Below are 14,012 nucleotides of genomic sequence, written 5' to 3'. Positions count from 1 at the left end.
TTCTTATCTTTTAAACCAGTGCTGTTTTTAAGATTTTAGATTCATTCCTGTATAGCGTAAATACACCCATCACCCTAAATCTGGACAGTTGCAAAGCCCCATCAACCCTGTGTTGGTTATCTGCACTGCACTCTCCATGCACAAAACCGTGACCTTCCCCTGTAGCCCAACCATATCCTGATTTTAAATGTTGAAACCTAAAATGGTGCTAAAATCCAAGTCATCTGAGTAATAAAACCTCAGTAAGTCTATTTACTGAATTTAGATGTCAAAACCAGATATGCTCTGTTTCCTCGTATCACTAGGTCACTCTTAATAACGTATGTCCGAAAGTAGTCTAAATATCAGTTTCTTTTGACTATAGGAAAAGGAGTCTGTGCAGTTTGCTATAGCATCTCCTTTGAAGTATTATTTAATGAATGTGGCAGAGAGGTAGCAGAGAAACAGCAGACAGATACATATAGTAGCAGGTAACCTAGATATCCAAAATAGATTGTTAAGGTTTAGAACGTAATTTAAAAGCCTATGAGCCTCCAGGTAGTACAACAGTTTTGTAAGTTTCTAGAGTCTTTATGTTTCGGTTAATTACAAGTTTGACTTAGGCATATATGGAGTTCAGTTTTCCTACATTCTTAGGAATGAAAAAAAAGATCATTTTATAAGCAAACACATTATAAACCAAATCAAATTATATCTTTCATTCCCAATGTGTTAACTCCTAGTAACCACAGTAGAAACTTCTTCAGAATTGATTTATTTGGAAATAAGTATTCCTCAAAACTTGTATATCTTAGCTACTCAGTTTAAGCTTACGTGTGCTCAAGCAAAGGGAAAAAGAGACAAACCAAGAAACAGACACCTAACTATAGAGAACAAACTGATGGTTGGGTGAAGTAGGTTATGGGGATTAAGGAGGGCACTTGTGATGAGCACCGGATGTTGTATGAAAGTGTTATCACTATATTGTGCACCTGAAATTCATATTACACTGTGTGTTACCTAACTGGAATTTAAATGAAAACTTAAAAAAAGACTGTTTACACTTTAAAACAAAATGCTTCCATTGGCCCCAGTACTGATGCAGAAATAATTTAGTACATAATTTATCATTTTTATCCCCATATTTATTTGCATACTTTTAAAATGTAACTTGTTCCAGTGTTAAATAACAACCCAAATGCTTTTATTTAAAAAATAAATATATATCCCTAAGATAAATTTAGCAATGAATGGCTGTATGTTTACATTAAAAAATTTATTTAACATTTGTTTCCAAAGCATTTTTATCAAATCATTACAAAACCATCCTAGTACTTGGATTTTCCCATCCAAGTACTAACCAGGCCCGACCCTGCTTATCTTCCGAGATCAGACGAGATCGGGCGTGTTCAGGGTGGTATGGCCGTAGACAAAACCATAGGTTTTCAAACTGAATAATTTGTCCTTTTTCACAAAAATATGATGCTTTGTGTTTTTTAAAGTATTTTATCCTGTATAGTGTATAGCCATGTAGACATTTTATAAACTACATATTAACCCCAATAAGAAAACAATAGCACTTAATTTCAATAGCCAGTGATACCTGCTAACATTCTGGTATAGAAATCTTCATTTTTTCCCCTTATCCCTTTGTCTTTTGTATAGGTTATGTGCATATATATTTTTATGAATATATATATAGTTTTTTAGATTATAGTTCAGAAACTATAGTACTATATCACCATTTAATGTTTTATAATTACTAATTGCAGTGTCTTTATATTTACGGATGTGAATGCGCATGCATATCACATGCACTACTTCATGGATGCATTTATCTTATAGATACACCACGAGTGCAGTTCACCAACCCCTATAGTCGGACATCTAGAGTTTCTTCTCCCAGGTCTTTACAATTTTCAAGCAATGTGGCAGTAGATATACCTGTATGTACATCCTGCACATTGATTTATTTCTTTAGGAACAATCCTGGGAAGTGAAATTTCAGGTTCAAAAACATGACCATTGTAAAGCCTTTTGATGCACAGCACCAAATATGTAGTATTTTGAAACAGTTTACGTTTTATCATTGTACATCACATTCCTATAAATGACCATCAGTTTTTTTGTCAATAGCTGTCAATGACTGTCAATCTGAAAAATAAGTTTTTTTCACAGTTAGCCGATATTGAAAGAACAGTTAAAATGTTCAGTAAAATCAGGGACAATATTTTTTTTAATTACTCTGCCTTTGAAAATAAAATAATATAGGGGCGCCTGGGTGGCTCAGTTGGTTAAGCAGCCGACTTCGGCTCAGGTCATGATCTCACAGCCCGTGAGTTCGAGCCCCGCGTCGGGCTCTGTGCTGACAGCTCAAAGCCTGGAGCCTGTTTCGGATTCTGTGTCTCCCTCTCTCTGACCCTCCCCCATTCATGCTCTGTCTCTCTCTGTCTCAAAAATAAATAAACGTTAAAAAAAATTTTTTTAAAAGAAAATAAAATAATATAACAAAATACTACATTTCTCATTTATCTCATATATATTTTTATTTATTCTTATTTATCTCATTATATCTAATGTAGCCATTTTTAACAATGTCTATTCTTCTTCTTCTGACTGGCGAAAGGTATCAATAAGTTGTTTTTATAGTCTACCCTACTGAAAGTAGAAAATAGACACATGTAACCATGCTTTCTCCTGTGCAATTGTCACCTAGAAGTAAGCAAATAGCTACATACACTGATCATACCTTTTTCTTTTTTTTTTTTATTTTTTTAAAAAAAAATTTTTTTTTTCAACGTTTATTTATTTTTGGGACAGAGAGAGACAGAGCATGAACGGGGGAGGGGCAGAGAGAGAGGGAGACACAGAATCGGAAACAGGCTCCAGGCTCTGAGCCATCAGCCCAGAGCCTGACGCGGGGCTCGAACTCCCGGACCGCGAGATCGTGACCTGGCTGAAGTCGGACGCTTAACCGACCGCGCCACCCAGGCGCCCCTATACCTTTTTCTTTATTGCATTCATTTGGTACATACCTAAATGCTGAGTTTAGCACTTAGAGATTACGTGAATTTGGCCCTTTTAAGCTTTGTTCGTTTGGAATACGTGAATTCTGTCAGTGTCACCATTATAGTCTGTAATCTTGTTTCGTTTTGTGCCTCTTCAACCTTGTATTTTCTCACAAGAAAAGTCTTGTAAACTAGGATTCAATGCGATAGTTACCAAAAGTAATTTTTTCCTTTCCTTGATAGTTTGGCAAAATATACTTAATTTTTAAAAAAAATATGTTTCTACTATAGTATAATACACTTCTTTAACTTCAAAAATTGTCTCAGATAATATTTTATGTTCAGATTACATTTATTATGTCTCTATGTATTTCATGAAAATCAATTAGATTTGTTAAAGCGGCCCTTTATCACATTGTTATTAATTATTTGGGAAGTTTCAATAGAAGACAGTTTTCTATTTCCTATAATGGATCTCTTTACCAGTAGGATACTTTTCTCTCTAAGGATATTATTGTTTGTGAAGTGTTTATCTTATGAGAATAGGTCGATAAAAATGTAGAAAAGGAATGGAACGCTTCATATGAGCCAAATAGTTTGGAGCGAGAAATGTGTGGTTTGTCCTAAGGATTAGCCTCCTGGGAGAATTTAAAGTTCTAAGCTAAACATATTTATTATACAAGTTTGTTGACTGTATATCCACTAAGATAGTCACTTGAGAGATCATTAGTTAAGGCTCTAACAAAATTTTTTTTCATTTAAGGACTGTCTATAGATGGTAATTGAGTCTGGAGATGAAAGATGTGTTTGAGATTGGAATTTAGTTGATAACATACTTAAATAATTATATCACTCTGTTTGCATCTTTGTTTACTTCGAGCAAATACAGATTAATCTTCTTCTTAGGCCCCCCAATGATCTGTTAAATATAAGTGATGTTCCATAAACCTGATTCTACAAAATCTTTAAACCATTACTAAGGAGAAAGGCTCTTTTGCAAAGCAATATTAAATCAGTGTGGGTTGTTTTGTTTGTTATTTTAATAAAAAAACATTATGCTTTAATGCAGGGATCAGCAAACCATTGCCCACAGACCATATCTGGCCCGCTGCCTGCTTTGTAAATAAGGTTTTAATAGAACATTGCCACTCATTTGTGTATGCACACTCTATGCCTGCTTTCATGTTACAATGGCAGAGTTGTGGCAGAAAACATACGGTCTGCAAAGCCTAAGATATTTATTATCGGGCCCATTTACAGAACAAGTTCGTCAACTTCTGCCAGTATGTATCACATGACTACCTAGGAATTAGAAAGAATTTAATGTAGCTTCATAGGAGGCTGATGTCCAGAAAATAGTCTAAATATTAGAAAATGCATATGTATGTGTGTATGTGTATATATATCTATATGTATGTTACATAAATTTATATATGTATATATAAAATGTGTCTTAACTTTGTCTATTGGTGCTATTTGAATTAATATAGTATCTTGCTACTATGATATCAAAATGAAACTTTTTAAAAGAACTTCCCGCTCAATTTAGTTAATTAATATTCTTTAAGTACACATAATTTCTTTGATGCAGGGATAGCTTTTTTTGTTCCCTTGCCCTTGAAGAAAATAAACATGTTTTCCTGAGAATATCTCTGGAGGTACAAATAATTCCAATGTTGTATTTTAATAGACAAGTAGACATTTATACTTGACTGTATTTCACATTCGTATCATGGAAGCACTCACTTGATTTTATGTTTTATTCAATTTATATTAACATTCCCAACACCCTCATCCCCTATTTTATAATTTGGCACAGAATTAATCACTCAAATCATTATTAAAACAAGACTCTTAAAAAGAATAATTTGGCTCACTTTATTGAATAGTTGACTTAAATTTTCTGTTATACTTAGAGGTCATGGAATATAGACTCTTTTATTCAAGATACATTCTTTTATTCAAGATTTTCGTACTCCTTTTTGGAATTTTTTTCCTTTTTTAAATCTTATTTTAATTAACAGATTTTTACTCAGAATTTGTCACTAATGGAGAATTATCTGATATACAATGACATTGTTTTCAGGATGACTACTAAAATACTTATTTTTGAATGGGCACACTTTTGTCTAGAGATCTTAACTTGCAGTTTCTAAAAAGTTATGATGTTAAGCGAAGGGCATATATGTGTATGTTTACATTTCTACCCACACTCAGTGGTTATGAATTTACATGACAACATTTTGTTGTATATACCCACTTGAGCCCAGTAAGCTGTGGTTATTTTTCCCAGTTTGTATATTTGTAGTATGCAATTGAGATTTTGTTTTTCCACTATGCATATTTATGAGAAATGGAATTTTCCTATAAAATCTCTTTGATTAAAGGTATAAATATACCTTAAAAACATTTTTTCATGTTTGCTAAGATTTGCTAACTGAATTTAGTTCTTGTTCTAAGCAAAGTTTTTAAAGACCCTCTTGATACCTATAATTGATGTGTTTGTAGGTAGGACCTGTTATAGAGAGTATTAATCTTATTCTATAATAGGCTTACCATCTCACTTTCTCACCTCCTTCCATGTTTTGTTTTGTTTTGTTTTGTTCTGAAATGATTTCAGTGTCTTTACTGGCATGGTATGTTCTCAGGAGTATTATTCCGAGTGCTTCTTTCTTGGCCCTGGTTCTAGAAAATTCAAGTTCAAAAGATCCATACAAGCTGGGGCAACCTGCTTTCACACATGTGCTAGTTTTATGATAATGGTTTCTAAACACAACTGTAAAATTGTATTTGAAGCCAATTAGACTTACAACTATTTTTCAATAAATAAAGCAGCAAATCCTGATGAATTATAGGCTAAAGTGTTACAGTATTATTGCTGTCAAGTTTATGTGTTATCAAATATATTCTCCTGGGCCTACATGTACCAGAAAGTGTTTTCTCTCTAGTTGAGATTTGTTGTTCTGTTAAAACTCATTTACATCTTACTCAGATTAAAACTTTTTTTTTTACATATTTAGTCATCATGCTTTTGTTCACCAAATTGAATACTTTTAATAAACTCAAGAAATAATAGATGACATTTAATTTGTACGTACTACCTTGAATGAAAGTGATATATCAGCCTAGCATTTCTTCTATTATACATCCTGTAAGTGGGACTCAGAAATAAGAACTGAACATTAATTTTATGGGTTTTTTTCTACTCGATAGGTGCTATGGATATAGACGAGAGAAATCGCCAAATGAAAATTAACAAATACAAACAGGTAGCCGGATCAGACCCCAGACTGGAGCAAGATTACCATTCAAAGGCAAGACATTTTTCTTTTTAAAAGTTGTAAGATAATCAATTAATCATATGAAACCGTCAGGTTTTCTTCAACTTCTGAATGCACATTAGTTAGACACGAACATATAATGCAATGGCCCCATGATTATTTTTATGCTAAAATTTATAATGTGTTTATATTTCAACTTTTAGAGATAGAAATTGCCTTGTTAAAAAATCACTATATAATATAGGAGATTAAAGAAATGAAAATCTTCAATGATCTAAAGAACTAATCTTTTAGAATTTTTTATTTTATAAAATCTAAAAGGCCCCAACACCCTCAAAATGTTTAGGGAGAATAGCTGTGGTTTTCCCATACCTAGGAATTTTTTTCAATTTCATAGTATTTTAGTTGAATCTGGTTTATTAATGAGTGGTTAGAACAAAATACATACCCATGAGCTCTTGTAAGGAGTTCAAAAGGTTTTTTATTGAGAATCCTTTTGAGCTCCTTTTTGGGAATAAGTTGAGGTATGAGATCTACTGAGGGAGACTCTTCTTCTTCACTGCCTTTATATTTTCAAAACATTTTTAGGTTCATGATATCATTCATAGTCAAAGTCATGAAAAGACTTTTCTCTGATGTAGCTATTTAAGATTTTATAAGAGAACGAAAATAGCAAAACTTATGACATTTAATTATTACGTGTTCTGTGACTCAGTAATGTAATCGTTGCAATCATGCAATACTTGTGGTCTATATCTGTGTATTAGAGAAGAGCTGTTTGGATTTTTATACATTAGGTCTATTTTATCCTTACCTACTTAACCTTCAGTTTCTCTCCATTATACTCCATTCTTTGGTAAAGTCAAGACTTACTAAGTAAAGCGTAACTGGCTAGGTTGGATATGCATATGTGGTAGGTAGCACAGGTTTCTAGTTTCCCCCGAAACTAGAAACTAGACCTAGTTCCTAGGTCTAGTACAACCTAGAAGAGGCAGAGATTCCTACATCAGCATCATCCTCCAAACCACCAAGCTCTTCCTCAAATTACATGAATACTCACATGGTAATGTAGAATTGTTCATCATGGAATTCTGGTGTGCTAGAAATGACATAGGCCTAAAGCCAGAGAAAGGTAAATTCAAGACAAATAAAAATAGCCTTGCCTTTAGTCAGCAGGCCCTAAACTTCTATAATTTTTTTTTCTAAAATAAAAATATGAATCGAACTTCAAATAGGTTCACTGGATTTCATGGAAAATAGTTTTGTAGTGATATAGTACTTCAGACACATCCCTAACCTTTTGAACTTGATGTCAGAAATGATATCTGTGTCTTCCCAGACTTTGTTGTATTTCTTCTTAGGGCTAACTATTTTTTCTTTTGTGGCATCTCTTCTCTAATCTCTCATTTATTCATTTTATAGAATCCAAATACCAAGGCATGTAGTCCTAATAAAATAAGATATTAAAACTTGTAGAAACATGTCTTCCACTGACACCCGTTTGTTTTATTTGTTTATCTCCCAATATACTTTAGGAAAGAATATAGATGATTTTTTAAAATACATAGAATACTCTCAATAATATTGAGGCCAAACAATGTGTATATATATATGTATATGAAAATTAATATGTAGAGTTTGATGTTTATTTAAGTAATAATGTTTACTTTTTTAATTAGCCATATTTATTATTTTTAAATGATCTCAGAAGATATTTTTTGAAAGGGTAGCCCCTAACATTTCAATAGAGAATGCTATGCAGTTCATTGGTACAGTATTTATTTGGAGCTCAACTCTGGAGAAATGATGCTCTTTTTAAAATAGTAATGTTTTCACAAAATTATCACAAAATATTTTTATTACAGCATAACTGCTGTATATAAAACCATATTATCATTTTCTATTTCCTTATTTATCTCCCTAGAATTAGGTAATATAGGCCACATAGTGTGCAGAACTTTTCAAATGTGGACCAGAGGTCTATATTAATCCATTTAACTCTTAATCTAATACACTAAGTTAGTGTTCTGGGAGCAGGGGACAATGTAGAAAGGAGAAGAGTTTTTCTCCGTTCATTTTGCACACCTGATCCTCGTACTTGTCGCTTTGTTCCCAGCAGTTTTGTCCTTTAAGGACCCATTCACCAATTTCAAAGAGGCCCATCACAAGGAAAGCAATCCAACTAAAGTAATTTACGTTATAATATGAATAAGACAATGCAGAAATAGTGTCATTTTTTAAAAACCTTTAAATACAACTAAAACTCACATTGGTGGAATTGCAGGCAATAACAATGTAAAAAAAAAAACTCAGTTAAAAACAAAGTATTTTTGACAAATAGGTCACCACTGTTAACTAAACTGTTCCCTTTATTAGACTTTATTCTCTTCTCTACGCTGAGAATACACATTCAGTGCCAGCGTTAAGTGTTTTAAATGGACTTTCAAGACACAGGCAATAGGGACACCAGAAAAGGGAGACAGGTTGGGGCAGGTTAGGAGTGGCTACACATGGGCTGTTTATAAGTTGGACGTTTGTAAACAGGAGTACTTAGAGACTCCAGTGTCATCAAAGTGACAGCAGTAAATGAGTGTAGTGCAGCAGGTGAGAACAGTGCCTGGACTCAAGCAAACTCCCCCTAGGTGCCTTTGGGTAGGTTAACCCCTTATTCTCAGTTTCTTTATCTGTTAAACCAGGCTTTGGGATCTATTTCAGAGGGTCATGATTGGGATGAAAAGAGATGATGTATAGAAATGGCTTAGCATTTAGTGAAGTGCAGAATAAGTGGTGCAGATAATATTTGCTTTAATTTTCACAATAACAACAGCAAATGTAATCATGGGCATGAGAAATTAATATGACAAGGTCAGAACGAAACGGTGAAGAAATAATTGAGCTAATGAAAAGGATTCTAGGGCAACTCAGAGGTCATTGAATGTTCCTTTTATTCTCAGAGAATTCAAGCATCAGAAATCTAAAAGGAAAAATTCAGTTTAGGGGGAAAGAATTTATGAATCTTCAAGGGATATGGATTTAAAAAAAAAAAAAACAAGAGGCTGAAACATGATGTGTGGTGAGAAATTACAAACTAAATTGCTGAAATGAAGAAATTAGGTTATCAGGGTTGATGTCAAATGAGCCTGGCCCTTGGAAAGCAGTTAACGGGCACACATGTAGGCCTGGCCGTTTCGCTGCTCCTTAATCTGAATACTGAAAGACTACATTTATAAAAAGTAAAATTGTAAACATGGATAGGTGGGCTTGTACATATCACTAAGAAAATGCTTGAAAATACATATATTTCGGAGAAGTGAAGAAATGGAGGCTTCTTTTATAGCAGTGATTGAAACAAAATGCTTGGGAAAAATTTTTGGCCTAAGAAGAAAAGTTGAATTGCTAGCAGCATATAACACAGGCCAGCAACAGAACAGCTGAAGTAGGCTTTGTGCCCACTTGGAGGGATTGCTGCTGAAGCATCCAGAACCTGGTACTCACATGAAACAGACCCCGCTGTGCTGGTGTGAGTGAGGTGGGATCCTCTGACAAATAGAGCAGAAAAATTCCAATAGGAGTGATCTCAGTAACTCAGTCTCTACTCTGCAAGGCCCTCACAGAGGAAGTTAAAATGTCGCAGAGGAAGTAATGAAGCTTCCTTTCTTGGAAGAAGCAGTTTATTATTTCGTACACAGAGGCAGGATTCAGATTTTCAGGAAACTCTAATAGGCTTCGTCCAGCCACATATCTGACAGAATGGCTTCATCTTTAAAAATCAGAATTAAGGTCCCCTATCTGTGGTCTCCATCCCTGGCCAGGTCAAGAAATCTTACCACTCACTGATGAAGGTAACACGGCAGGAGTGCCAGTGGCTGCATCCGGATTTCTTCAGTGCAACACCCCCTTTCTCTACCCTTCTATTCTGCTGTGTTGCCTTCATTTCTTTATAACCCTGCGGTCAGCTAGCTTCAAGATCTGTAGCAAAATCCCAAGAGAAACTCCTGGAATTAAGTGAAGTTGCTCACATGGGAGCATAGGAGGAAAAAAGAGACAAGTCACGTTACCCTGAAGCGTTCTCACTACCAAGCTTCCAAACTTCGCCACCAAGGTTCTGAGAAAGTCAGAGTGTGGGTGCAGTTGTCACTTCTTAACATTCTCTCCTCTCCTTCCCCAGTTGAGGGTGACTTCTGTCCCGAGTTCTGCATACTTTAGATTGCTTTCTGGCCCCAAACCAGGCCATAACCCTTCTGGACTGTCGGGCTGCTTGTCTTGGAGCCAGACAGCTTCCAAGCCTTTTATTAGTCACCTGCTGTGTACTTTTCTGCAATCAGTCTCTGGTTGTTCCTTTATCAAGTATATTTATAAAGAGAGATAAAACTAGCTTTTAAAATATAGGTTATTAAGCTAGTAAGTAAGAGCAGCCATATATAATACGGCCCCTGAAGCACATGAGATATTACTGGTAGTCTGATAAGACTGATTGGCCAGATTGAAACAACTTCAGTCTCACCTACAAACTTGACAAATGGCTATATAAGCCTAATGAAAAGAGAGTTGGAAATTGAAATGAAAAAGGAACTAGAGAAAAATCATATTTTAAAAGCCTCTATATTCTCTTTTGCCTCTTCCGTATTTTCTTATTCACACCAGTGAAGGTAGATTTCTCATCTATATTCTATTACATCCACCAAATAGAATTTAAAACTAATGAAAAATTTTTCTATATACATTTATGTAATTTCTTCTTTATCTGTGAGATAAATAAAGGAATGGATGATCAATATATCTTCATGGGAGAAGAGGCCATTGGAAGTATACCTTCTTGCCATTGGTGTGCATTATTCATAACCACAGTAGCAGCCATGTTCACAGCACAACTTTTGAAGTCTTGATTACAGTAATAGAGATACATAGCCAGTTTTGTTAGTCAGTCTGCAATTTGTTTTTAGTGACTATGATAAAATATAGACTGCAGAGTAGTATTAAAAATGTGGACTCTCAAACCAAACTGCCTGGGTTCAAATCCTACCTGTCAATATTTGAGTGGCCTTGGGCATGTTAGTTAACATCCTTGTGCCTAGGTTTCTTATTCTGGAAGATGTGCTAAAATATAGTACCTACCTCATAGGATTGCTTTCAAGATTAAATCGATCTACGTATATGTATAGCTCTCAAACAGAGTTTGGAATGTAGTAAGGAATACGTAAATGTTAGCTGTGATATGATGATGGTGGTGGTGATGATGATGATGATGGTGGGGAAGAAGAAGAAAAAGAAGAATCATTTCCAGCAGATAACTTGCTCTTACCAAAGCCCTTCGGGGCTCAGCTCTATATTTGTTGCCATCAACAATCTACTAGGTACAGCTAAGCATATCTTTAAGGTAATCCTAAAAATATATGGGTGGAAAGGGAGCTAAAGTATAAAGATTAAGGATAATTTTAAAAGTCTAAAAATTGATTAGGGTTGTATTATTTTTACCAGTTTAGTCAAATCTTTATCCAAAATTATTTTTCTTGCCATTTCTATTCTCTAGCAAACTGGATGTACTTCAACTTTAATTTAAAGAGAGAGAGAGAAAATTATTTTTGCACACGAATTTATCTGTATCTGCACACACACACACACACACACACACACACACACACACACACCCTAGAGGTGAGGCAAAGGAGAATTTCTCTTCTCCATATTTTAGCTGATGGAAGCAATAGCTATTCATTTCTTCCTTGTCTCATAAATACAAATATACTTCACTTTAAGTAAAAGATCCATACTTAAAAACGTAATGGTAAATAATTTTAGTGGAATTTTAGAAATTTGGTATTTTTATGTGTGAGTAATCTTTGAATTCTAAAGTTTCCAACTTTAGGTACCTTTTTTCCTCAACATCTTGTATTAGTTTGCTAAGACTGCCACAACCAAATGCCACAGACTAGGTAGCTTAAACAAAAGAAATTAATTTTCTCGCAGTTCTGGAGGCTTGGGGTCTAAGATCAAAGTGTTGACAGGTTTGGTTTATTCTGAGACCGTCCTTGGCTACAGATGGCTATCTTCTTGCTGCGTGTTCACAAGGTCATTTCTCTGTGAATTGGCTTAGGACCCGCCCATATGACCTCATTTTACCTTACTTACTTCTTTAAAGGCCCTATCTACAAGTACAGTCACATTCTGAGGTACGAGGAATTAGGACTACGATATGTGAATTTGGGGGATACACAGTTCAAGCACAACATATTTCTAACAAACGATTAATGGTCTTTTAAAATAACTTTTACTGCCTTATAAAAGTGTATTTGGTTATAATATGAATAGAGATTTTAAAGCAAGTAACTATAGCTATTTCATTTCAAACTTTAAAACTGCTAAAACTTTGTTACTTTTTCTCTTTCTCCAACTACCTTGTCATATCCTAGGAGATGAAATATTTTTTGTGCTTGCAAGTTCAGTTTTTAAATTATTTTGCTTAGTGATAAAACCACATTTAAATTTAAATATGGTTTCCTCGACCATAATTTGGTTTTGACATTCAAGCCGTGGGTCTTTTTTTCTTTACATGTATTTGTTAATTGCCACCCATTACTATATAACCACATGTCAGGCCAAGAAATATGGAGAGGATATTTTTTAATTATGAAGAATTCATTTGAGGTAACTAGGGCAACACTTCATATGTTATAGAACACTATAAAATTACAGAAAAAAATTATAATTTCTCTCTTTTTAGTAAATATAATGTTGCTAAAAACTGACAAAAGAATTTTAAGTAACTTGTATTCAGCTACCTGCTGCTAAAAGGGTCAGTGTATGAACAATAGCTGCTGTTTTCAATAGCATAATTTCTTTTTATATATTGCCTAAGAATACATGGAAGAAACATTTTCTTTTACCTCCAGAAAAAAAGAAATTCATTCATTCACCTTTGCTTTCATCAAGCCTCCAGAGCTACTGGCTTGTTAACTAGAATACCTTACAGGGAATTCAAGGGTTCAATGATACGGGTCACCAAGAGGAGAGAGATCTTGCTTTATGAAATCAAGGAGGATATGGGAAACAAAGAAGGAAGAAAAGGTGATAAATAGGGCAGAAACATTATTTCCAACGCAAATTCCATGTAATCTAGAAGCATTAAGTATTGACATATAAAAAAATTACATGTATAAGAATGTTCAAAACAACAGAGAAATATGAAAACATATATACCTTCTGAACCAACCATGGCATTTATCACATCTTAAAATAAATATATTCTGCCTTATGTGATAATTATTTGCTTATTTTTTTATCTTCTTAAGAATGGGGACTATATTTTTTCATCTTGGTAGTCTGTCTAGTGGCAAACGCTTTTAAGCACTCAAAGGAATATTTTTGCATGAATGAATATGGACATCAGTGCTGAGAGAAAGCTAGACAGTCAGGGATGGCAAATGTTTGGAAAAAGCTTTAGAGGAGGTGAATGTCAAAGTATTTTGTACCAAGGTAAGGACAAGTTATGAACTTTGGGAGAAGGTGTGGGTAGGTTTTTGTATGACAGTCAGAAGCAAACTTTCTAATGGGCATTTAATTATTGGTTTGTGTCCATAGTTAATCATAGTAGGAAGAAAGCTGAGAAAAAATTAGAAGATTTGGGCTCTAATTTTTATTCTACCACTTATGTAATAAGACTTTGGATAAACTACCCAATAGTTCTTCACAGCCCAGCTTTTTTATGTGTAGAAATTGAGGGACTCTGTAATCTATAAAGTGCTAC

The 14,012-nt window shown here is 34.3% G+C and overlaps 1 protein-coding gene across 39 annotated transcripts in view; it reads left to right on the top strand.

The window, feature by feature from the left end:
- The window catches only part of RIMS2 (regulating synaptic membrane exocytosis 2), a 614,217-nt gene that overhangs the window by 459,124 nt on the left and 141,081 nt on the right, over positions 1 to 14,012 (top strand). For 16 of the 39 annotated variants that reach the window (XM_047088888.1, XM_047088884.1, XM_047088889.1 and 13 more), the window contains one exon: positions 6,201 to 6,301. The exons of the other annotated variants lie outside the window; for them this stretch is intronic. In XM_047088888.1, coding sequence (XP_046944844.1) covers positions 6,201 to 6,301 — 101 coding nt within the window. The remainder of the gene's footprint in view (positions 1 to 6,200; positions 6,302 to 14,012) is intronic. 39 annotated transcript variants of the gene reach the window in all.

Source organism: Lynx rufus, unplaced genomic scaffold (genome assembly GCF_022079265.1).
Source record: "Lynx rufus isolate CCGP_SWC_20201006 ecotype Redwood Valley unplaced genomic scaffold, mLynRuf1.p SCAF_26, whole genome shotgun sequence".
Taxonomy (NCBI): Eukaryota; Metazoa; Chordata; class Mammalia; order Carnivora; family Felidae; genus Lynx; species Lynx rufus.
The sequence above is the reverse complement of the archived record's forward strand: the minus strand, read 5'-3'. Positions and strand labels throughout refer to the sequence as shown.